Source organism: Emydura macquarii, unplaced genomic scaffold, assembly GCF_026122565.2.
Source record: "Emydura macquarii macquarii isolate MOO-44397 ecotype Brisbane River unplaced genomic scaffold, CSIRO-AGI_Emac_v2 contig_1045, whole genome shotgun sequence".
NCBI lineage: Eukaryota > Metazoa > Chordata > Testudines > Chelidae > Emydura > Emydura macquarii.
The window spans coordinates 13,453,103-13,478,605 of record NW_027131182.1 but is presented as its reverse complement, the minus strand read 5'-3'; the positions used below and the strand labels follow the sequence as shown (position 1 = coordinate 13,478,605).

Below are 25,503 nucleotides of genomic sequence, written 5' to 3'. Positions count from 1 at the left end.
CCTCCAGTGAAGGTGTTTCCACAGCCTCCCAAGGCAGTCTGTTCCATTGTCCTACGGTTCTTACAGTTAGCAAGCTTTTCCTGAGATTTAATCTAAATCTGCTATGCTGTAGTTTGAATCCATTGCCTCTTGTCCTGCGCTCTGTGGCAAGACAGAACAACTTTTCTCCATCTTTTTTATGGCAGACTTTCAAGTATTTGAAGACTGCTATCATGTCCCCCCTTAATCTTCTCTTTTCCAAACTAAACATGCCCAGTTCCTTCAGCCTGTGCTCAGATGGCTTGCATTCCATCCCTTTGATCATCTTTGTTGCTCACCTCTGGATCCTTTCCGTGTTCTCTACATCCTTTCCATACATTGATGACCACAATTGGACACAGTACTCCAGCTCAGGCCTAACCAGCGCTGAGCAGAGTGGTACTATCACCTCCCGTGACTTGTATGCAATGCCTCTGTTAATGCAACTGAAAATTGCATTTGCTTTTTTTTTGGCAGCAGCATCACATTGCTGAATTCATCGCATTGATGACTCATGTTGAGGTTGTGATCCATCACAACTCACAGATCATTCTTAGCAGTGCTGCTGCCAAGCAAGTTACCCCCATTCTGTATTTGTGCATTTGGTTTATCTTCCCTAAGTGTAGCACCTTACATTTGTCATTGTTGAATTTCATTTTGTTCTCCAATTTATCAAAATCCCTCTGAATTTTAGTTCTATCATCCAAAGTATTGGCAAATCTCCTTCTCCCCCCATTTGTGTCATCAGCTAATTTGATCAATATGCCCTCTATTCCTACATCCAGGTCATTAATAAAGATATTAAACAACACTGGACCCAGAACAGATCTCTGTGGACCCCCACTTGAGACCTCCCTCAAATCTGATATCATTGCCTTAATAGTTACTCTTTGTCTGTGGTTGTTTAAAAAATTATGTATCCACGTAATGGTAGTTCCGCTGAGTCTGTATTTCTCCAGTTTACTTATCAGAATATCATGTGGGACAGTGTCAAACGCCTTGCTGAAGTCCAGGTATATTATGTCCACTGCATTCCCTCTATCCACCAAACCAGTTACCCTGTCAAAGAATGAAATCAAGCTGGTTTGGCATTATTTGTTTGTTCTTAGTAAATCATGCTGGCTGCTAGTGATTACCCCTTTATCCTCCAGGTATTCCCAAACTGAATGTTTTTTACATTGCTCTAGTAGCTTCCCAAGCATTGAAATCAGGCTATAGTTCCCCAGATCCTCCATTTTCCCTTTTTTAAAGATGGGCACTACATTAACCCTTCGCCAGCCTTCTGGGGCCTCTCCTGTCATCCATGAGTTTGCAAATATTATTGCCAGTGGCTCTGAGACTTCTTCAGCTAATTCCTTCAGTACCCTGGGTTGAAACAGCATCAGGCCCCACTGACCTGAATTCATTCAAATTGGTCAGAAGATCTCTGATGTGTTCTTTGCTTATCTTGATTTGCATCCCTTCCTTTTGGTGGTCAGAAGAAAATGAAAAGGTTAATGCTGATTCACTGAGCTGCTGCTGTACATCAAGGGGGAGAGTGGCTTCCATTTTAAGCTGAGTCTATTGGAGATTTTTGCAATAGAGAGGACAAAAGAAGTTGGCCCATGGGATTGTGGGATATTTTTGGTGGACTGCCAGGACCCCAGTCAAGCAGGGTTGCATCTACACAGCAAAGCTTGAACCCTGGGTCTTGGCTTGGCACTGGCTTGGACCCTCCATGCCTGGGTCCAGCATGAATCTGAGAGATTTGTGTGTAGACGGAAGGAGGATTTGGGTTCAAACCTGAGTCTGAGCCCATGCTTACATTGCAGCATAGACATAATCTATATCTAGATACACTGAAGTAAGCTGCGCACCTGCCCCTCTATATCCCCCGCTTTCCCAAAGCAGATGGACAAGGAGTAGATGAAGAAGGTAGGGGAGTGGGTGGATCTGGTGACCGGCACAGTTAGGCTGACACAGAAAGAGTAGCAGTTCACTGGAATAAGAGGAAGTAGGGAGAGAAGTGTGTCTCTTTGATGCATGATTCTTTTCCTATACTGCTCCTGGAGTGCTGCACCAGTGGCTTGTGGCTTTGCTACTATCTAGTCTTTAAGGGACATTCTCATTATTTTCCATGAAATACAGTGTATCTCCCTAAATTCCTTTAATGAAGTATTCTCTATGGTTCATAGTAGGCCAATGTTTTTGTTTTAATGTAATTTTGGAAAGGTAAATGCATGCATTTATAGATATATTTGTATCTCTTACAAAGTCTAATTGATTTTTTTTCACAAATTTTGTTCCTCTAGAAGTCAACCAGTTGAAGATGTCACTTTTTTAAACAGCAGAAATTCTGATTTTGTGTTTGGAGAAAACATGTTAGAGAGAGTTTTGGTAAGATTTGTAAATACTGACATTTTTCTTCTTTCTTCTGTTTCTGAAAAAATTGGCATTTGAATGCTGATGGTTACATTTTCAAAGGTGGCTAGCTAAATTGTGATCACATTTGTCATATCTACATAAAAAGCCACTTGTCCTGCAAATGCTTATGCACATGAGTCATTGCCTTGAAGTCAGCCGTGTGAGTAAAGTTAAACGTGTATACATGTTCGCAGGATTGGTCCAAAATGGGTAATTATATGTCAGTGCTCATGTGCACAGGCGGACTTGATGCATGTGCTCAGCTGGATTATGTGCACACTTCATGGGCACAATTTAGGTGGCACAAATTTTAGACTTGGCCCTTCAGTGGGAAAAACAATTCTAGCAATTTTCTGTTATAGTACAAACCACTTCAGACTTTTTTATATTCAGAGCTGTGGGCTTTCTCCCCTCGAACCCCCAAGAAAATATTTGATTAGCAGTAAAACAGATATACAGGAGATGTGAATAATGAGAAAACTATAACCCTACAGAATCAGGTAAATGTAATAGTTTAAAATATCTTAGAGAGTGATTATTTCTAAATTCTGCAATGTCTTCTTTAAATTGTGTGTAAATATGGTGATCAGTAAAATGAGGAATTAATTTGGAAAGGTACCTGGTAAGCTTCTCCACTTCCGTTAAAAGATCACTTTAAGCTTAAATTGAAAGACGTTTATTCTCCTAGTCCAAAATCTCTCTTAAGAATAGACTGTGGTTCCTGCTTAATATAGTTTATGGTTTTATGATAATGGACAAAGTTCCACTATTGACTGAAATGATACCAAACACTTGTTTACTGACATCCTATGTCAGTATTTGTATGTAGGAGTAAAATTTGTATGTTAACCTATTATTTCAACGAATGTTCATCCTCGCTGTGTATTAGATGATTCAATACATTCTTGACCTTTCAGCTTGCTGCTAATGTCAAACATATAAACATTATCATTTCTTAAACTTGTTTCTTCAATTTTTTAGAGTCCTCAAACATCTGCCAACCCACATAATGAAACTGATCGATGCAAGAGAGAAATAACATCCACATTTGCTGAAACTTTTCATATTGGTTATTCAAATACAAGTAAGAATGACTACTTAGCAAACAAATACAGTGAACTCTACCAGTAGGTCATTTCAGTGCATCTTGGAGGACATCAAATTAGAGAAGTTCAGTAATTACCATTTATTTACTTTAGTTATGCAGTCATTAGTATACTACTGGGATATGCACCATAAATTTAAGTGTCCAGAAAGCAACTATCATTTGGTTTATGACTCAAAACTAGTTGGATTATCATTGTAGCAAATGATTTATTATTTGATTAATTAGACTGTTTTTTTATTTGCACGTTTTCCTGGAATAGACTTTGACCAATTTGTTTGTTATCCAAAACTGTGTGATGAATACTTTGGGAACACATTTCAGCTAATACCTTGTCTATGAACAAGTCACTTCAACTATAATTTTAGCTAGTTATTCATGTTTGACTGGTCACCTAAATTACAATGTATTATTTCTGTGCCCTAATTGTAAGACTGAAACTTTTATAAAAAGAAGAGAAATCAGAGATTTCAGGATGGCTGTGTGAATCCTCTGGCATGAACATCTCTGTCAAAATACATTCACAGAAGTGTTTGAGAGGCTTTTACTTTCTATGAACATTATTACAAACAAAAATATCATGACTGTTTATGGAAAATGAATATTTGTAGCCATGAATACTGTTGACACCAATCCATGGCTTTAATAAATTTTCTTTCCTACTGAGTATTCACAGGGCTTTTATTACCATTATGATATATGGGACTTACCTTTTTCATGACTATGACTCTGAACAGCAATTTGATTTGAAAACTCAACTATTAGTTAGTTAGGGTTTGATCCTGCTACTTTTTCCTCATGGGCAAACCTCTGCACATATACAGAAAGCCTGGATCATGGTCTTATTCTTTAAAAAATATACTGGAATGTCTGAAGCTTATTAAAACATTGGCTGATATCTAGCACCAATGGGAACATACAAAGACATAGACCATACAAGTAGACATTTTGTTGATGTACTGAAACAGTCCTTCTGTAGAAATTTTAGGGGTTTTTATTATCTTTTCCTTCTCATTTAGAAACATTTTTTGTCAAGAAATCAACACTAATTGAATCGGCTGCTGCTTACGTTTCCAAATCAGCACAGAAATATTTATTAGATAAAGTTGAAGTTATAACAGGAGAAGAAGCAGAACACAACGTGTTGCAGGTATATATTTTCCTAAAGACTGCATGGTGAGCCTTTCTACTTACATTTAGAAAGTACATTATGGTCTACTGCAACTTATAATACCATGAATATGTATGTACTACTTCTTTGGTGGACAAATGTACAAGTTTTTCCCTTTTAAAAATGTGCTTCTGTTAACGAATTGATAGCTCTTTCAACCTCCAAAATCATGCTCCAAAACTATATCCTGCTGTTGTCTTTATAACCTAGCACCAAAAGCTAAAACCCCAAATTATATGTATTTTTAATTACTTTATAAACACAAATGCTTGGTTTGTTTTTTTTAAACTGAGTTATCAAAGTAAGTGGTTTTATAATAAAGCTAAGTTACATCATTGTCCTTTTAGGATAAATCTTGCTACTCAAGATTAAAACTCTTATTTTCTTGGCAAATAATACTTGCATACATTACAAAAATCTAAAAATGGAAAGATATAAAATTATAAGATTGCTTAAATCGACTATCCCATCCATATGTGGGAAATTTGTATGTGGATGGGTCATTAGCTTCAATTTATGACAGTATTGGTACAATGGGTTGCACGAAACTTCTGGTATCAGTGATGTCATAGGATGATGTATTCTGGGACATATTTAAGAAATATGGATTTGTCAGTGGATTTCACAGAGGAGGGGAAAAATTGAAAAGATTAAAGTGAAATGTATTTCTATGCTAACTGTTCCCCATAGCCCAGTTAGTAGAGAGACTCATCATAAATCTGGGATTAGCTCAATTTTAATTTCTCTTTTTAAAATTTGTCTAATTTTATACCAACTGTAAAGTAAAAGGTTATAGTACAGAGACTTCAAAATTGTAAAAACTGCATTTTTAAAATAACAAAATTCAGATTGGTTGACAACTTCCATAATGTTTTTTCCCTTTAGATCAGTTGCAAGCTTTTTGTATTTAATAAAGAATCACTATCCTGGATTGAAAGAGGCAGAGGAGCTCTGAGGCTTAATGACACGTCAAGCAATAAACATGGAACATTACAGTCAAGGCTAGGTAAAAATTAGTTCCGCTTCTAAATCATGCTGTCCTTTGCCATAGCTAATTGGATCTCACGATATTTGTAATCCTGCAGCCAAGCTTTTTTATATCTATATGAGGTTGCTCAAAGCCTTTTCAGTGTTATTCTATAAAGTAAGCTACCTTCTGAATATCCCTAGCCACTGCAGTTTATGTGAGCTGATGTCAATAAGCGTTATGTGTTTCTGCTTCCAGAGTTCTCTAGTTTTCTTTTCTGATTTAGCTTTTCCAGAGATGCTGCTTTTTCCACGTGACTTATGGGACGTTTTGCTTACTGAGCAGTAGTTTCTTATACTGCCCTGTGTAGTTTTGAAAGACTGTTTCATTATATTATATGGCAAAAGGTATAAAATATTGTGAGAAACTTAAAAAATATCAAAATGTAGTAAAGAAATTTAAAGCCCCACCTCTTTCAAAATGTTAGGTTATAATCCCATGAAATGCAAAGTTAATGGAAACATGAGTTTTATAGCAGTACTGAATGAATTTGCTGCAACAACAAAACAAAGAGAGGGTTCCATTTCCATGTAATGTCTAACATGTAAGCATTCTGTTTTTAGTTATGCGAAATCAAGGCAGTTTGAGACTGATTCTCAATACCAAACTCTGGACTCATATGGTGATAGAAAGAGCAAATCGCAAGAGTCTGTGCATCACTGCAGCAGACCCAGAAGACCATTCTATTAAAGTATTTCTAATACAGGTAAGAAAAAATTGAAACAAGTATCTACAAGTCTGCAATTTAGCTCAGGCTCCTTGTTCTGGCAAGCCTCCAATTCTGTTGTTATAGCCTCCTTATGGTAAAACGTGTAAGGCCATAATGTTGACAGAATCACCATTGATATCAATTGGCATTTTGCGCAAAAACTGAAGGTCTGATATTTCCCTAGGAGATAACCAGATCACTGTATTAGAAAGGTAACAGGGGTCACTAAAGCAATGGTATGCAAATTGTTGTTCCAAACTGTGGTCTGTGGACTATCAGTGAGCTATGTAACTGGCTACTCCTTGATGCTAAATAACATTAAAAGATGGCTAAAATATATCAGTACATTTTCCTGATTTTTCATCTGCATAGAAACAATTGCTATAGTTGCCATAGGGATGTTATTCAAAGTGATCCTCGTGGTGCGGGTAGTCCATGCAATCGTGAGTAGCAGGGCAGATGGTCCACAAGAATCTCCAATAAGTTATATAAGAACATAAGAATGGCCATTATGGGTCAGACCAGTGGTCCAACTAACACAATATCCTGTCTTCTGACAGTGCGCAGTGCCAGAAGCTTCAGGGGGAATATACAGAACAGGGTAATTATCGAGTGATCCGCCCCTGGTCGTCCAGTCCCAGTCAGAGGTTTAGGGACACCAATAGCATATGAAGGAGTAAATAACACTTCCTTATTTACTTTCTCCACACCATTCATGGTTTCATAGGCCTCTATCATATCCCCCCCTTTAGCCATCTCTTTTCTAAGATGAACAATTCCAGCTTCTTAATCTCTCCTTGCAAGAAAGCTTTTTCATACCCCTAGTCATTTCTGTTGCTCTTCTCTGTACCTTTTCCAATACTAACATATCTTTTTTGAGATGGGGTGACCAGAACTACACACAGTATTCAAGGTGTAGGCATACCATGGATTTATATAATGGCACTATAATATTTTCTGTCTTTTTATCTATCCCTTTCATAATGGTTCCTAACATTCTGTTAGCTTTTTTATTTGCCGCTGCATATTCAGCAGCTGTTTTCAGAGAACTATGCAAGATGACGCCAAGATCTTTCTTGAGTGGTAACAGCTAATTTAGATCCCATCATTTTGTATGTACAGATGAGATCATTTTTCCCTATGTGCATTACTTTGCCCTTACCAGCATTGAATTTCATCTGCAATTTGTTGCCCAATCACCCAGTTTTGTGATATCCCTTTGTAATTCTTTAGCTTTGGACTTAACTATCTTGCATAATTTTGTATTATCTGCAAACTTTGCCATGTCACTATTCACCTCTTTTTCCAGATCATTTATGAATATGTTGAACAGAGCAGGTCCCGGTACAGATCCTTGGGGGACTCTGCTACTTATCTCTTCACATTGTTAAAATTTACCATTTATTCCTACCCTTTGTTTCCTATATTTTAACCAGTTACTGATCCGTGAGAGGACCTTCCCTCTTATCCCCTGACTGCTTAACTTTGTTTAAGAGCCTTTGTTGTGGACCTCATCAAATGCTTTCTGAAAGTCCAAGTACACTATATCAACTGATTCATCCATGTCCACATGCTTGTTGACACCCTCAAAGAATTAATGAGGCATGATTTCCCAAAAGCCATGTTGACTCTTCTCCAACAAATTGTGTTAATCTGCTTGTTTGATAATTCTGTTCTTTACTATAGTTTCAACCAATTTGCCTGGTATTGAAGTTAGGCTGTAATTGCCAGGATTGGCTCTGGAACCCTTTTAAAAACCATTTACCAATACATTAGCTATCCTCTAGCTATCTGGTATAGAGGCTGATTTAAGCGATAGGTAATGTACCCCAGTAAGTACTTTTGCACTTTCATATTTGAGTTCCTTCAGAACTCTTGGGCGAATACCATCTGGTCCAGGTGACTTATTACAGTTTAATTTATCAATTTATTCCCAAACTTCCTCTATTGACACCTCAATGTGGGACAGTTCCTTATGTATGTCTAAAAAGAATGAATGGCTCAGCTGTGGCTGAGGTTCAAATATATATGAACAAGTTTGAGAACCTCTGAAAAAGGCAGTTACTTCAGTCTGATCTATAACATTTGCAACATCTATGATGTTTGCAACCCTAGGCTGACTTTGTCCCTCAAAAGCTACATCTTCCTGTGATGACAAATTATTCAGGGCTTGTCTACACTAGCGTTTATGCAGGCAAAACTTTTGTTGCACAGGTATATGAAAAAAAAACCCACACTGCTGAGCGACAAAAGTTTTGCTGGCATAAGTGCTAGTGTAGACAAGGCCTAGGTTGACAACAGAGTTAACTGCTGCTGAAACACCAGCTCTGAATTGCTCTCAACTGCTTTCTTTTGTTGCCTGCTGCAAATGTGAGCAGCGTGGAAGAAGAGCCAGATACTCTACTGCTTTGAAACTCATGCAGGCACCTGTGGAAAGTGAGTATAAATTGGGTATAAAACTACCAAATCAGACTAGTATCTTTCTACTCTCAATTTGTACAGGTGTACATGGTGCAAAGCAGTAGAGGAGCAGGCCCCAGAAGACCATGTGCTTTCAACTACCCTCTGGTAAATGATTTTCTTCCAACTTCACCAGCAGTGTTCATAGCATCTTTCCATTCGTTAAATCAGAGAAAACTCATTTTTGGATGTTAATTCTGTTTACTTACTTCTAACCAGAAATATTACATGTGGATTGTGAAAGTTCCTAATGTTTTATTATTGTTAGAAGTACATTTTGTTATTGACGAATTGCACAAAGTCCAGAATATTAAGTATTCAATAAAAATTGAGCCATTCACCAAGATTAATAATAATTTTTGTTTTAAGCCTAGATCTATTATATCAATATGGGAAACAACCAACAATTATATTTTAACAAATTCTAAAATCCAGAGCATTTAGACAAACTTGATATTATTTGTTTTTAAGTCGATTTTCTCAAAAAGTTACTAAATTGGAATCCTACATCAATCGTTTTGACTCCGAAGGACAATGACTCTCTGCTTGAAGGGATTTTCAGTCTTTTTGAAATCTCTCCTTTGCCTCTGCACTTCAGTGATTTGGTCGAGATGTAGTCAGAGTTATTTTGCAGTTATTGTCAATGGCTGTATGCATTTTATTTTCTATAGGCAAGTTCAAAAGATGCTGGATATCTGTATGCAGCGATACATCACCGTCTTGTTGCGCTGCGAAGCTTTGCTGAGCAAGAATTGGATGAAAATCAGGTTGACACAGAGCCAGAAAAAGCCTTTCATCCATTAAACTGTGATAGTGATGATGATGAAGATGATGAAACAATAACTCAAGTGAGCAGCAATGAATCGGGTAAGCAGAATTTTTCCTGGGACTTTTGTGCTCCTTTGAACTTCTCTTGTTGCCCTGAGAATCCCATTTTATCCCTGTTTTTAAACCTCTATTTTCCATCAAAGTACCGTTGTTATGGTGACCCTCTCTCCAGCACTGAAGTAGGGTTTTAATATTTTGACAGGCTTGTGTCAACAGTGGCAAATTCTTTTAAAACAAATCATCAGAGTAGCCTTTTGACGTAGCACTGAGTGTCAAGATATCTGGGTTAAAAATTTTCAAGTTTAAAGTTAAGGTTCCTAAACCCAGACTTTGATATCTCAGTTAAAGAGACCTGAAGTGCTGAGCTCAATTTCCACTTACTTCAATGGGAATAGAGTCTACTTATACCAGTGCTGCATATAGCTCATGGTAGTCTACTGAACCATAAAAATGGTCATTTGAACCAAACGTATGTAATGGTTGATTTCTTTTAAAACATCAACCTATGCTGACTAATTGTAACAGTCACTTATGAATGGTAAAACTGGTTGACAAAGAGATTTTATATTGTTACAGGACCTTAACAAGTTTGATAAACATCAGATTATGTCTAGCAGGAGATTTGTGGGGCTAGACACCCTGCCCAGGTTTAATCTGCATTCACCAATGGAACAAAGACTACAGCCCCCAGTGGTGAAGAGTCAACCTAAAGCAGGGTGTAATGGGGCAAGCTGTTTGCAAACCCCACTCCAGAGACAATTAGCACAGCCCATAAAGTGGCTGGGGTCAACTGTGGTGAAGTCGAGGGAATCTAGAGATATAGTAGCCACAGTTGAAAGTTGCCTTTCCTTAGTGGAAAACCGGCACTACGTTGCCCAAGGGGTAGTTTCCCAATGGGAAAATTTGCCCCAGGAGAGCTGCCGTTGTGCATTTAAAGGTTGTAAATTGTATCTACCTCTTCTCTCAGGAGGAATATGGCAGTAATGTTTGAATTATCAGCTACATGACACTTCTTCAACTGAACTGCAGGCTATTCCCTTTTTATCTTTTAAAAGAACTCTTCAGCAAGGATCAAATCATATATAAATAACAGTTATGAGTGACTGTTTATTTTAGGAAACCAACATGCCTCTTTTCCTTTTAGCAGGAACATGACAGTTTACAATACTTGTTCCCATAATCATTTGTTGTATCTGTAATATTCAGTTCACTGAATAAAGTATGCCATTATTATAAAACAAACTTTTTTTCTCAAGTACCCATTTGCAAATATCTTCATTCCATTAAACAAATGAGAAAAATGTGAGCCTTTTTGTTTTTCCTTAGATTAATGCATTTGGTATACAGAATTAATTTAAATGAGTCCCAGGACATTAGAGTTGGTAACTTGTCTTCTTTAATTTAACAAATTCATTATTAAAATAATTGAAAATATTAACATTAAGCACGTTTCCAAATTACTTAACATGAAAACTCCCTTGTTATCCCCAGACAGTCAAAGCCTCTGTGTCCTTCCAAAATAGTTTCCATTGGCTTTAAGAAGGGTTTCTGTTAATTTGAAAACTTCATGTGAAGCTGGATTCCTTTCCAGAATTATTGACAATAAGAACTTCTAGTTCTTTCACAAAGGCTAGGTGAAATAATCTCAAAATGGTATAGGAGAGTGGATTTATAAGGTAAATATTTATTTTGACATTCAAAGAGTTCTGATGCAGATGTTGAGATAGCAGCTGGCAAATAGAATCTGAGATCTGTATTTTAGGTACATAATATAAAAGAACAATACCCTTTTCTGCAGGTTTCTCCTGGATCCTTAATCCAAACTTCTGTCTTTCATTTGTTTCCAAGTGGTCATTGACAGTCTCTTTCAACAGTCTCTTGGTGGCCTATAGCACTTACTGCTTTACTTTGATCTCTCCTTTTATCCTTATACCCATTAGATCTTCATCTTGTGTAGGTTTCACTCCCAGTATTCTGTCCCCACTTTACACTCATACAGTCACATCTAGTCATGCAACCCAGTCTTTCAGCACACGCAACCCTGGAACTCCATTTCCAAAATGATTCATGATGCTCTGCTCTTTCACAAGCAGTTAGCATCTGGCTCTCTTGTGGCTCTTCTGGTTGAAATACACAGTAAGCAGTTTCTTTTAGCAGTGTGTAGAAAACTGAGAATCATACGGAGTGCTACTCTCAAAAACTGGTAGGCTAGAACACTCAAAGTGCAGTGAGTGCTCAAAATTTCCCTTTGTCTTTCTCGCAAAGATTTTTCTGAGCTGCAGGATGCAGTGTTCTCCATCACTGGCTACACCGGATAACTCCTAGCTTTGTTACACATGGGGGGCTTGTTCTGTATTCACAGATTTTAAGGCCAGGGAGTAATCATCTAGTCTGAGCTCCTGCGTAACTCAGGCCAAAGAACCTCACCCAGTAATCTCTGTATCAAGCCCGCAACTGCTGGTTGAGCTATATATTTTAAAAAGATATTCAGTCTTAATTTAAAGACTTCAGGAGACAGAGAATCCACCATGTCTCTAGGTATGTTGTTACAATAGTTCTTCCCTGTTCATATCCCTTATCCTCACCAAGCAGAGGGGGGAATTGAATTGGGATATCCCACATCCTGGATGAGTAACCTAACCACTGGGCTAATGGTTATAGGGGAGTTGTCATCCACCTCCTCTTCTGCTTTGTGTGGAGGTAGACAGGCGTCTAAATCATTGGCTCAAGAAATGGCTTAACAGTCTAAGCCACTCAGCTCGAAGAGAGGGGTTCCTGGCTATGGATTTTAACAGAGATGGGTGCCTACCTGCAGACTGGACTTAGGTGCAGAACTCCCTGAGAAGGGCAGGGCTTGGGACACAACCCTTTTGTAGGTATCTCCCATTGGCTAGTTTAGGCAGCTCCTCACCTAGCTTGCTGGCTTTTGTGGATTGCATTCTTAAATGCCTATCTCTCCCCATTCATTATACAGGGATCCTAGGCTCCTAACTCAGGCTTTGTGGATCCTAGGGATTTTCTAGGCACCTAAAAGTTAGACATTGCAATACTCAGCCTCGTAGTGCCTAAACCCTTTTGCGGATTCAGACCTGGGAATACTGCCAGGCCCCACAGAATGTAAGGATCTCATCAGCTTTTGGAAATAACCATTATTCTCTGAGAAGCACAGGGCCAATGATCCAGAGGATGTTAGAAAAAATGGTTCTTGGTGAAGTGTGATAGTTTGAAATGTTAGTCCAAAATAAATCACTGTGGAACAGACTCTCATGTCTGCTGCTTTCAGAAGAGAGGATGAAATTCCAGTGCTTCCTTGCTGGAGAGCCTTAGAAGGAGTGCTTCCCTTCAATTCAATCATCCCTTCCCTCCTTGATCCCCACAGAAGTCTATTTGTGAGGCTCCAGATCTACAAGAGAGAAGAGATAGGTATGGGGAACGTACCTGTGGGGCTGGGGAGACAGACACTAACAGCAGATGGGGGCAGGAAACAAAAGCCCACAGGGTAAGTAAAAAACATGGAGATCTGGGAGAAGGGTCGGATTCTGGGGGGAGCACTGTTAAAGCAGGGATAAGTGAGAGACCAGACAGAACATGGGGGGAAATCAAATCAGTATCTTAGATGTCTGTATACTAATGTGAGAAGTATGGGGAATAAGTAGGAAGAACTAGAAATGCTAGTTAATAAACACAGCTATCACATAGTTGGCATCACAGAGATTCAGTGGGATAATAAACATGACTGGAATATTGGTATAGAAGGGTACAGCTTGCTCAGGAAGGACAGACAGGGAAAAAAGGGAGGAGGTGTTGCCTTATATCAGTGTTTCTCAATTGGGGTTCCGCAGGAACACTGTTGGGGTTCCGCAAGAAAGTGACATCGCACCGCCGAGAGCAGCTGTTCTCCGTGCCGCTGAAAAAGGGAAGATGTCCTGGATTTTTCAGCGGAGGGTATCGAGTACGAGTGTAATTTCCCCATGAAGCCTAAAGGGTTCCGCGAGGAAATTTAATTGAGAAACACTGACCTAGTTGTTTGTATATAATTTGCTTATTTCGACATTTTTTTTGGCCCCATATGTAAAAATACTGTTAAGGGTTTGGGGGGTTCCGCAATTATTTATCAAGTTCAACAGGGTTCCGTGGCCAAATTTAATTGAGAAACACTGCCTTATATAAAAATTATTCACTTGGACTGAGGTTGAGATGGGAATAGTAGACAGAGTTGTTGAAAGTCTCTGGATAAGGATAAAAAAAACCCCAAAGGTGATGTCATGGTAGGGGTCTACTACAGATCATCTAACCAGGAAGAAGAGGTAGATGAGGCTTTTTTTAAACAACTAACAAAATCATTCAAAGCACAGGACTTGGAGATGGGTGACTTCAGCTACCCAGACATTTGTTGGGAAAATAACACAGCAGGGCACAGATTTTCCAACAAGTTCCTAGTAGGCATTGGAGGCAATTTTTTATTTCAGAAGATGGAGAAAGCAACTAGGGGAGGAGCTTATCTTTATTTGATTTTGACAAATAGGAGGAACTAGTTGAGAATTTGAAAGTGGAAGGCAGCTTGGGTGAAAGTGATCATGAAATTATAAGAGTTCATGACTCTAAGGAATGGTGGGCGGGAAAACCACAGAATAACAATAGTGTTTGTCAAGAAGGCAGACTCAGAGAGTTGGTAGGTAAGATCCCAAAGGGAAGCAAGTCTAAGGGGAAAACAGTTCAAGAGAGTTGGCAGTTTTTCAAAGAGACATTATTAATGGCACAAGAGCAAACTATCCCACTGCATAGGAAAGATAGGAAGTATGGCAAGAGACCACCCTGGCTTAACCAGGAGATCTTCAATGATCTGAAACTCAAAAAAAGAGTCCTACAAAACATGGAAACTAGGTCAAATTACAAAGAATGAATATAAACAAACACCACAAATACGTAGGAACAAAATTAGAAAGGCCAAGGTACAAAACGAGATTAAACTAGCTAGAGACATAAACGGCAACAAGAAAACATTCTACAAATATATTAGAAGCAAGAGAAGAACAAAGACAGAGTAGGCCCATTACTCAGTGAGGGGGAGGAAACTATAACAGAAAATGTGGAAATAGCAGAAGTGCCAAATGACTTTTTTGTTTCAGTTTTCACCAAAAGTTTAGTAGTGATTGGACATCTAACATAGTGAATGCCAGTGAAAATGAGGTAGGATCAGAGGTTAAAATAGGGAAAGAACAAATTTAAAATGAATTAGACAAATTAGATGTCTTCAAGTCACGAGGGCCTGATTAAATAAATCCTAGAATACTCAAGGAGCTGCCTGACGAGATATCTGAGCTATTAGTGATTATCTTTGAAAAGTCATGGAAGATGGGAGATTCCAGAGGACTGGAAAAGGACAAATATAGTGCCAATCTACAAAAATGGGAATAAGGACAACCAAGGGAATTATAGACCAGTCATCTTAACTTCAATACCCATAAAGATAATGGAGCAAATAATCAAGCAATCAATTTACGAACACCCAGAAGATAATAAGGTGATAAATAACAATCAGCATGGATTTGTCAAATTGTGTCAAACCAACCTAATAGCTTTCTTTGATAGAGTAACAAGCCTTGTGGATAGATGTACTGTATATCTTGACTTTAGTAAGATTTTTGATACCGTGCTTGACCTTTTCATAAACAAACTAGGGAAATACAACCTAGATGGAGCTACTATAAGGGATGCATAACTGGTTGGAAAAGTGTTCCCAGAGAGCAGTTATAAGTGGTTCACAGTCAAACTGGAAGGGCATATCAAATGGGGTCCCACAGGGACCAGTTCTGGGTCTGGTTCTGTTCAATATCTTCATCAGTGATTTACATAATGGTATAGAGGGTACACCTCTAAAATTTGTGGATGATATCAAACTGGGAGGGGTTGCAAGGGCTTTGGAGGATAGGATTAAAATTCAAAATGATCTGGACAAACTGGAGAAATGGCCTGAAATAAACAGGATGAAATTCAGTGAGGAAAAATGCAGTGTTCTTCACTCTTGGAAGGAACAATCAATTGCACAAATACAAAATGGAAAATGACTGCCTAGGAAAGAGTACTGTAGAAAGGCATCTCAGGGTCATAGTGGATCACAAGCTAAATATGGGTCAACAGTGTCACACCATTGCAAAAAAAGCAAAGATCATTCTGGAATGTATTAGTAGGAGTGTTGTAAGCAAGACACAAGAAGTAATTCTTCTGCTCTACTCTGTGCTTATTAGGCCTCAGCTGAAATATTGTGTCCAGTTCTGGGCACATTTCAGGAAAGATGTGGACAAATTGGAGAAAGCCCCGAGAAGAGCAACAAAAATGATTAAAGGCCTAGATAACATGACCTAAGAGGGAAAATTGAACAAACTGGGATTATTTAGTCTGGAGAAGAGAAGACTGAAGGGGGGCATAACAGTTTTCAAGTACATAAAAAGTTGTTACAAAGAAGAGGGAGAAAAATTATTCTTGTTAAGGATGGGACAAAAAGCAATGGGCTTAAATTGCAGCAAGGGTGATTTAGGTTGGACATTAGGAAAAACTTCCTATCAGGGTAGTTAAGCACTGGAATAAATTGTCTTGGGAGGTTGTGGAATCGCCGTCATTGGAGATTTTTAAGAGCAGGTTAGACAAACACCTGTCAGGAATGGCTAGGTAATACTTAGTCCTGCCTTGAGTGCAGGGTCACTGGATTAAAAGACCTCTTGAGGTCTCTTGCAATCCTATGATTCTATCAAACAGGTGGTAATACTCCTCCTAGTTCTGCCTGAAGCAGCATTGAGTTAGGTGTTCTCTCTTCTATGCTGTGGTATCTCCTTTTGGGAGAGTTCCAAGACACTGGCTGGTGAGGAAGTCCCAGGCAACATGACACATTGTTTTGGATCTGGATGAAAACTGTGGCGGGGGGAAGAGAGTTAATGCAGAGGCACAAGACTTCCATGCTGCAGCTTTTGTTGATTCATTAAGATCTGCCAGGATTTTAGGAGTTGCCTTGATTTTGGGTGCCAACCAATATGCTCATTTGCGGAAGTTCCATCTGTGTTCCATTAAGAAGAATGTTACCAAGGCAATTGCATGAGGGTAACTTTGCAACTTTTCCAGTACATGACACAAGTTACTTGTGTCCAGGCCTTGTTGTGATTCTTTGTTATCTCAGAAGCATATACTGGTGTCTGCAGGATTTAAAACCAGTGAGCCTGATACTTGATGTTCAGAAAAAAGTTTTAAAGTTCTTAAACTAGCTACTACTCAGAAGCAACATAAGCGCTCCTGAAAAACAATTCTGCCTTCCTTGGTATTATTACCACCACACTGCCTACTCTGTCTTTAAAACTGATTAGGAATAAAAAATAAGCAGATGCCAAATCACAAACTAATATATTTGTAGACTTAAGATTTACTACAAAAAATAAAATACATATATATTTTAAAATAGTTGAAAGTCATTTCTTCCTTTACTGTCCAACTAAATTTGGACTCAGGGTTCTGTTTTATTTGCAGTTGGTATCAGTAGCACCGTGAAGAAAAGGCAGTTCCCTGCTTCACTTTAAATGTTAACATAGCAGGAAAGGCAGAAAGAATTTCTAAACCAACATCTTGGCAGAGAAAAAGTTTTTCAGTTTACCTTTAAGAGAGTAGAAACTTTTTTAAAAACTAGCAGAGACCATAGAATATTGTCAATTTTTAAGCAGATCTATTGAAATAAAATTTCTGTTCTACACTGATAGTATAACATGGCCCACATTAGGCATCTAAATCTCCCATTTTTGTGGAATATTAAGATATTCAGATTACACACTAGTCACCCCAAAAATCAGTGGGTACTTTGTGATAGGCAGTGAATAGTTTGATGATATTGAGGGTGTAATCATGAGTTATCGAGCACCTACTCTGAACTGATGAAAATACTTCCAACTCACACTAAAATCCCTGTATCTCAGCGAACAAAGCCTTCAGTTAACATAGGCACATTCTGCCATATAGAGATCTCTGAAACACTTACACACAATTATAACTTTACTGATCTGACTTTTGCCTCACCTGCAAAAGTGTGTATGAATGTTCCAGGGTTAGCTAGTTAAATTATATGTATATAACCCATGAATATACCATATCCAGACTTTACCTATTACTGTATTATGAAATGCTGATTTGATTCAAAGTGTGAATATAGTGAAATAACCAGATATATTAAATTCTATTTCAGATCATTCTAGATGGATCCGCAGGCAGCCTGTTGTCTGCTCATGATAACTACCTATGATTACAGCAATACAGCTGATAGCTCATCTTGTTGAAAATCGTAAACCATCTCAGCGATCCCTAGAGTAAGGAAATCTTATGTATTCACATTTTATGATTTTCAAGCAAAGATTAACTTTCAGGACAATATAAGCTTAATACAGCAGCAATGGATTTCAGAAGCACTTTACGGATTCCAACCTTCATTCCTTGTGCTGGAATGGGAATGACAAAATGGCCTCCAGTATTCAAGAAGCATTACAAAACCTTCACATTTTGGAATTAATCATAGAGACATTAATAAAGTAAGGGATTTTATATCTAATCAAGGTTCATTCATCATATTGATGGATAGAATCATTTAACCATCAAATAGTGATATTTCTAGGAGAAGATATATTTATTGCTTGTTTCAGTTATGTAATGTCTATCCATAAAAAGATGCACATTATGAAAACTTCAAATGTAGTTGCATTGGAAAACACCATTGTAATTGTTTGGTAACATTCAAGGTCCTATGCTGCAATCAAAATTCAAGCAGAACTCTTTGTCAAAGGGAGTTTTGTATGAGTGAGGTCTATGGAAACCAACTTTTAATTAAACAAGATCTTTGTTTTGAAAATATCCCATATTGTGGATTGGCTTTAAGTTATCCTTTAAAAAATGGTAATGGACAGGGGTCTGATTCTGCTCCCACTACGGTAAGTGAAAGTTTTGTCACAAACTACAGCTGGATCAGTTTCACATCTGTCCATGGAGATCCCTGCATTACTGACCTCCAGATTTTATTATTGCAACTCATATCTAGGAACAAAGCTACACATTCTGAAAAAACTTCAACTGCTATAAAAGACAGCAGCCCATCTATGTAGCAACAGCTCCTGGTGAGAATGTTATCTAGGTGCTCCACTCTCTGAACTGGTTTTCTACTGAACGCAGAGTTTGATTCAAGATCTAGCCTGATAGTCAAAATCTTCCAAGGAACAGGATCTAGCTACCTCAGAAGTTGCCTCTTCCTTTGCAGCCATGACTTCCCACAACAACTATATTCTTTTACAACCACAAAACAGTCAACGAAGGAAGGCTCAGAAGTGAAATACAGAACTTTCATTAGAGCTGGTCCAAGACGCATTCGAGAAGATATACAAATGCAGAGATGCTTGTGATCATTCAGAATTAAATGAATAACTTATCTCTTGTGAGTTTGCTTTTTTCCCCATAAAAGTCTACACACTCACATATAACTAATTGAACTATACCTCTTATGAGCTGGGAAGGAAAAAAGAGGTGTTTCTATTTTTAACTACTTGGGTGGTGTTCAGATACAATGGTGATGGGGCCATATAAAAGATAGAGTTAAAAATATATTTCTGGTGTGTTTTTAATTTTGACATCTTGATACATTAAATTATTTGTACTATTTTAGTATTGTTGCACTACAGTATATAGCTTTTAAAAGTAACATATTACTATGAAATACTTTAACTCAGTATTGATAAAGTATTTGCGTTTATTGCAGCATATATAATAAAACAATATTATAGCCAAACAATGAACAACTTACTGACAACTTGCATTTTCAGTCTAACTAGATCTCTTCTTCTCTGACTCAACTATAGCTCTAAATAAAAAGAAATGTATAAAAAAGGAAACCTGTTCCTTTTATTTTTCTATTCTGGGCCAACAGGGGCCATCTTATTTTAATTGTGAAAAAAATCAGTGAATACCTTGTGCCAACAAAACTTCCATTGAAGCCAATGAAAGATTTGAATGTACAAAGAATGCAGAATCGGACCCTTAGGCATTAACTCAGTTATAATTTTCAAAAGAAGCTGGAAGCAAACGTTTCCTGGAAAAAGAACAAATATATGAGTAGTTAACATTAAACATTATCCATTTCTGATAGATTATTGATAGCCAATCTGATAAAAAATATTTGAAGGACTGCATGGCCCAAGTGATTGGTAATGGACTTTAGAGTCTTTCACCTTCAGGTCAGCAGGCTAAATCCCTACCTCAATCTTGTTACCATTTTATGACTTTCAGTGACCTATATAAAATGAATTCATTGTTCTGTACACTTCCTAGTCAACAGATGTCCACATCACCAAACCACCATCACATTAGTCACTCATTTTCACTGCTACTGGCAATCTGTGCAATGGTCAAAGTCTGAAAACGTGTGGGGACAGAATCCCACTTCTCCCTTGAAGTAGCTTTTCCAGGACTTAAAATTGAGGCATATTGGCAGGGAAGTTTGGGAAAGTTTGCACTGTTACTCCCTCTCCTGTACCTGTTTTTTTGCTAAAAATGTGGACTTCAGGCTTCACAGCTATCTGTTATCTTTCACAAACACTACAGTCATTTTAAAAAATTAACTGTCTGACTATTTCAATGTATTTATATTACTTTGAAATTTGTAGTTAGTGAAATTAATCCACCTTCATGCTGAAGACGTTTCCCTTGAATAAGCATAAATTGGCAAGGAGAGAAAACAGTCACGGGCTCTGGAGAAGTGAATTAAATTAAAATAAGACTTGCTCCAAGACAAATCTGGACAGGAGATCTGCCATCTCCCTGGGGGCTTCATGCTCTTTTTCTTTTCTTTATATGAAAAATTTGGCCTTCTGCATGCTCTTTGTTCTATGACTAACCAACCTTTGAAATCTGTGAAGTAAACTCTGTGGACCAACCCATGTAGCCACAATGACTTCCATGGAATTGCATTTATTGTAAGTCAGGGCAAAATTTGGCCTCAAGAATTCAGTTGCTATCTATGCCAATTAGTGTGGACAGAGCATAGGATCTGCTTTCTAGATGGAGGGTTCTAATGCAAGTCTGGGGCTTCTAGAGAGCAAGAAAATTTTCCTACGAAGAATCAGGATGAACTATGGCTACTTAGCTTCACAATCAGAACTTGATTCCATAAAAAATGATGTATATGACCTGTTTCTATTGTATGTAATTGACATTTATATTACTAAAACAACATCATTTTCAGAACTCAATAGAAATTATGCACATATAAGAAAAAAAGCAACACCCTAAATGATTACACTAATGAAATAAATAATTGATAAATATCAGCAAAAGAAAGTAGTTAACAGCAACTAGGAATTGACCAACTTGGCTTATGGTGTGATTCCACTGGAACCAATACCTAAATTCTCTTTGCTGAAAAGGGATAAGTTTGTAGAATTGTTACATTAAACTGTTTGTGCTGGTCTTGCATTTGTGGAAATAAAAGTATGACAGTTACTGAAATTAGTTTTGAATTATTTAGTTCCTATGTACAAATTATTCCAATTATGTCATTTTATAATGAAAAAGGAACTGGTAGCTTCAAGATTATTGTGGTAGTAAATGGAAAAATGTCTGTGCTTTGAATGACCTTAAAAACTGCTGTAATAAAAATATTATGAAACTTAATAGTGCAGGGTGCAAGCCCATGCACTTGGGGACTAACAAGAATTTTTGTTATAAGCAGGGAATGTATCATTTGGAAGCGACAGAACGGGAGAAAGACTTGGGTGAATTGGTCAATCACAAGGTGACTATGAGTTGCCAATGTGATGTGGCTCTGAAAAAGGTTAATGCAATCCTAGGATGCATCAGGTGAGGTATTTCAGTAGAAATGGGGAAGTGTTATTACCATTATACAAGACACTGGTGAGACCCTCATCTGGCTGTGTACAGTTCTGGTCTCCCATATGTAAGAAAGATTAACTCAAACAGGAACATGTGCAGAGAAGGGCTACTAGGATGATCAGAGGAATGGAGAACCAACTTTATGAGAGAAGATGTAAGGACGTTGGCTTGTTTAACTTAACCAAATGAAGGCCGAGGAGAGAGATGACTATTCTCTGTAGATACATCAGAGGAATAAATGCCAGAGAGGGAGATGAATTATTTAAGTTAATGGCCAATCTTGACACAAGAACAAATCGATATACACTGACCATCAACAAGTTTAGGCTTGAAATTACACAGAGGTTTCCAACCATCAGAGAACTGAAGTTCTGGAACAGCCTGCCAAGTGAAGTAGTGGAGGCAAAAAAACTTAATTTGTTTCAAGATTGAGCTTGATAAATGTATGGAGGAGATGGTATGATGAGGATGCCTAAAATGGCATATAACCCATCTGTGACTGCTTTTAGCATATATCTCCAATGGCTCGAGATGGGACACTAGATTGGGAGAAGTCTGAGTTACTACAGAGAATTCTTTCCCAGGTGCCTGGCTGGTGGGTCTTGCCCACGTGCTTAGGATCCAACTGATTGCCATATTTGGGATTGGGAAGGAATTTTTCCCAAAATCAGATTGGCAGAGATCGTGGGTTTTTTTGTTTTTGTTTTGCTTTCCACTGCAGTGTGGGGCATAGGTCACTTGCTGGTTTGAAGTAGGTAACTGGTGGATTCTCTATAACCTGAAGTCTTTAAATCAAGTTTTGAGGGCTTCAGTAATGCAACCAGAGGTTATGGGTCTATTACAGGAGTGGGTGGGTGAGATTCTGTGGCCTGTGATGTGCAGGTCAGACTAGATAATCATGATGGCCCCTTCTGGCCTTAAAGTCTATGAGTCCATGTCCCTATGAGTGCTCACTGTAGGATGTATGGATGTCCTTGTGCTCCTGACATAAGATTGCAAAGTAATGTCTGCAGGTCCACACCTGCAGAAAGCAGTGTCTTGTGCTCCCAATGTCTTGGGTTCCACATAAGGGGGTGCAAATACGCTGCCACTCAGTTCCTTGTCAACTACCTGCAGCTTGAGGTGGAGCACTTGGTGTCCACTGTTTCAGAGATTCCCTCCTTTTACTTACCATAAATTTGATTATCGTTTTTCCTTTTCTTTCTCTAATTTAGTTTATATTCCTATTTTTCACAGGTGTGCTTCAAAAAAAAAGGGGGGGGGAGGGGTTCCCTGCAATATTTCTTCTGCTGGACCTTTGGTTTAGTTCTCAGGCACTCCAGGTTACAACAACCCTGGTATTTAAACCCCAACAGACCTGCAAAGTCCTTTCCCCATAGCAATGGCATTCTAGCTGCTTCCAGTGTTTCAGAGACACCCACATTCTGTCAAAGTCTGTAATCAGTCCAAAGGCCAGTCTTGAAAGGATAGAAAGGAGAATACTTATTCTTTTGACTCTGAGGTCTTGATACAAGGCTCTGCTTTGTTGTACCATACCATCATATGCATCTGAGCCCACTTACTGAATAGAAACACCCAGAGCTCACTAGATGCCCTAGTCCTCCCCTATCCACCACCTCAGTGGCTTACTGGAACCTCTAGGGACAGCTCAGTCAGCAAGCAGTTTTATAGGGTACCAGCCAGAAAGAAACCTCAACACCTGCTAGTACTACATCATTCACAAGCACCAACAGATCATTCTCCAGTACTGTATGCCATCTTTGTACCAGAAGAGACAGAATATGAACAAGAGCCATGGACTAAGGAAAGCTCTCCCCCATCAGCCAAGTCACCCTCCGCTCCAGATAATGCAGTAATGCCACCACCACCCACTTGTGCTGATTACTTCAGGGCCTTCCAAATCCTAATGAAAAGCATGGTGGAATCCCGCCAAAGCCCATTAGAAGAGGCTGTTATCACCTACTTTACGACAAACACGTGCCACTATTCTGCTCACCTGCAAGTGGGCAGGTAAAAAAACATCATATTCCTGCCAAAGGAATGGAGTACTTCTTTTCCCATCTTGTCCCCAATTCCCTCGTTGTAGCTGTGATTAATGAAAGAAATTGCCATGCTTATGCCAGACCCTCTACTTCTGACAAGGAGTCCAACTGCTTAGACCTCCTGGGTAAGAAGAGTTACTCACTGGCAGCTCTTTAATTTCAAATTGCAAATTACCAAGTCTTGATGACTAAATATGATTTCAACAATTATTCAAAGTTCACACACTTTATTGAATATCTTCCACAAGACCAAAAGGAACAAGTTCAAGCCCTTATTTTGGAGAGTCAGTTAATAGTGAAAGTTTCCCTGAAGACAGCTCTTGATGCCACTGACATGGCTTCTAGATCCCTAGCCCACTGCTGTGGTCATGCAGCAAGCATCTTGCTGGACTGGATTGGACTTCCGAGAGGTACAGAATACTGTTGAAGATGTCCCCTTTGAAAGGCCTAAGCTCTTCAGTGCAGACACAGACTTCTTCCTCCACACTCTTAAGGATTCAAGGGCAATACTCAGGCCACTGGGAATTCATGTGCCTGCAGTGAAGAGATGATTTAGCAGGTTCCAAGCTGCACAGTGTTCCAAATCATTCCAACACTATCTGCATCAGACCTTTCCCAGATCTTCAGAGTCTCCAAGGAGAAGACCCAGACTTCAGAAAATGAACACCACACTCAGACCATTCTATCTGCACCTCCCTTTAAAAGACAGTTTTGACACTTCGGTCAAGATCCCAGAGCAGGGTTTCCCTGGATCATTATTAAACCAGTTCCCCCCACACAATAAATATTCTCCTTTCTATCCTTTCAAGGCTGGACTTTGGACTGATTGCAGACTTTGACAGAATGTGGGTGTCTCTGAAACACTGGAAGCAGCTAGAATGCCATTGCTATGGGGAAAGGACTTTGCAGGTCTGTTGGGGCTTAAATACCAGGGTCGTTGTAACCTGGAGTGCCTGAGAACTAAACAACAATCTCTCCAAATACCTAACAGTACCTCCAAAACTCTGGACTCACTCAAGTGGTGGAAGGATCCATTGAAGGTCTGTGTGGGAATCCCGTTCTCACATCCCTCACCCTTAATAATTCTCGTGATGGACGCTTCTCCTTTGGGATGGTGGGCTGCCTCCAAGCAGGCACAGCCCAGGGCAAGTGGTCCACACAAGAGGTCATGCCCCATAGCAACATCCTAAAACTGACAGCAGTCCACTATGCTTGTCAATATTTCCTTGACAACATATAGGGCCACTCCATCAGGATAATGCTGAACAACAGGGGAGCTATGTATTATGTCCTTATGCACAGAATGGCTAAAACTGTGGAACTACAGTATTTCCCACCAGATGGAAATCTCAGCGGTTCATCTACCAGGCTTCCAGAATACAATTGAAGACTCCCTGAGCAGAAATATCCATGAGGACCACAAATGAGAGCTTAAATATTCTCTCATCCTCAGCATCTCCCAAACCTGGGGTCTCCCAGAAGCAGACCTATTTTCTATCTCTTGTCACGTTTTTCTGCTCCAAGAGACAATATGACCACAACTCACTGGAAGATAACCTGATAATACCACGGTCCCATAACCTACTCCATACTCACCCATCTCTACTTCTAATCCTCAAGACCTTACTCAAACTGCCTCTGTAAAGAGTGAGGATTATTCTCATAGCATTTTCCTGGCCAAGACAAATGTTGTTTTTGAACCTCCTCCACCGTTCTGGGACAATGCCTCTCTGACTTCCTCTCAGGAAGGATCTCCTGTCACAGAACTTGGGGACCCTGATCCATCCCATTTCCTCCTCCTTGAACCTGAGAGCCTTCTGGTTCATATCCTTCTGG

The 25,503-nt window shown here is 38.8% G+C and overlaps 1 protein-coding gene across 8 annotated transcripts in view; it reads left to right on the top strand.

The window, feature by feature from the left end:
* The window catches only part of RANBP3L (RAN binding protein 3 like), a 75,520-nt gene extending 54,285 nt beyond the window's left edge, over positions 1-21,235 (top strand). For 3 of the 8 annotated variants that reach the window (XM_067545534.1, XM_067545529.1, XM_067545533.1), the window contains exons 9-15: positions 2,310-2,394; positions 3,403-3,505; positions 4,546-4,676; positions 5,583-5,703; positions 6,288-6,430; positions 9,565-9,760; positions 17,943-21,235. In XM_067545534.1, the coding sequence (XP_067401635.1) occupies positions 2,310-2,394; positions 3,403-3,505; positions 4,546-4,676; positions 5,583-5,703; positions 6,288-6,430; positions 9,565-9,760; positions 17,943-17,986 (823 nt within the window). In that variant the 3' untranslated portion in view covers positions 17,987-21,235. Of the gene's footprint in view, positions 1-2,309; positions 2,395-3,402; positions 3,506-4,545; positions 4,677-5,582; positions 5,704-6,287; positions 6,431-8,935; positions 9,526-9,564; positions 9,761-10,297; positions 12,964-13,004; positions 13,221-17,942 lie in introns of those variants that run through there. The other 5 variants (XR_010919208.1, XR_010919207.1, XM_067545530.1 and 2 more) reach the window with 5 other exon arrangements.
* The last annotated feature ends 4,268 nt before the right edge of the window (positions 21,236-25,503 follow it).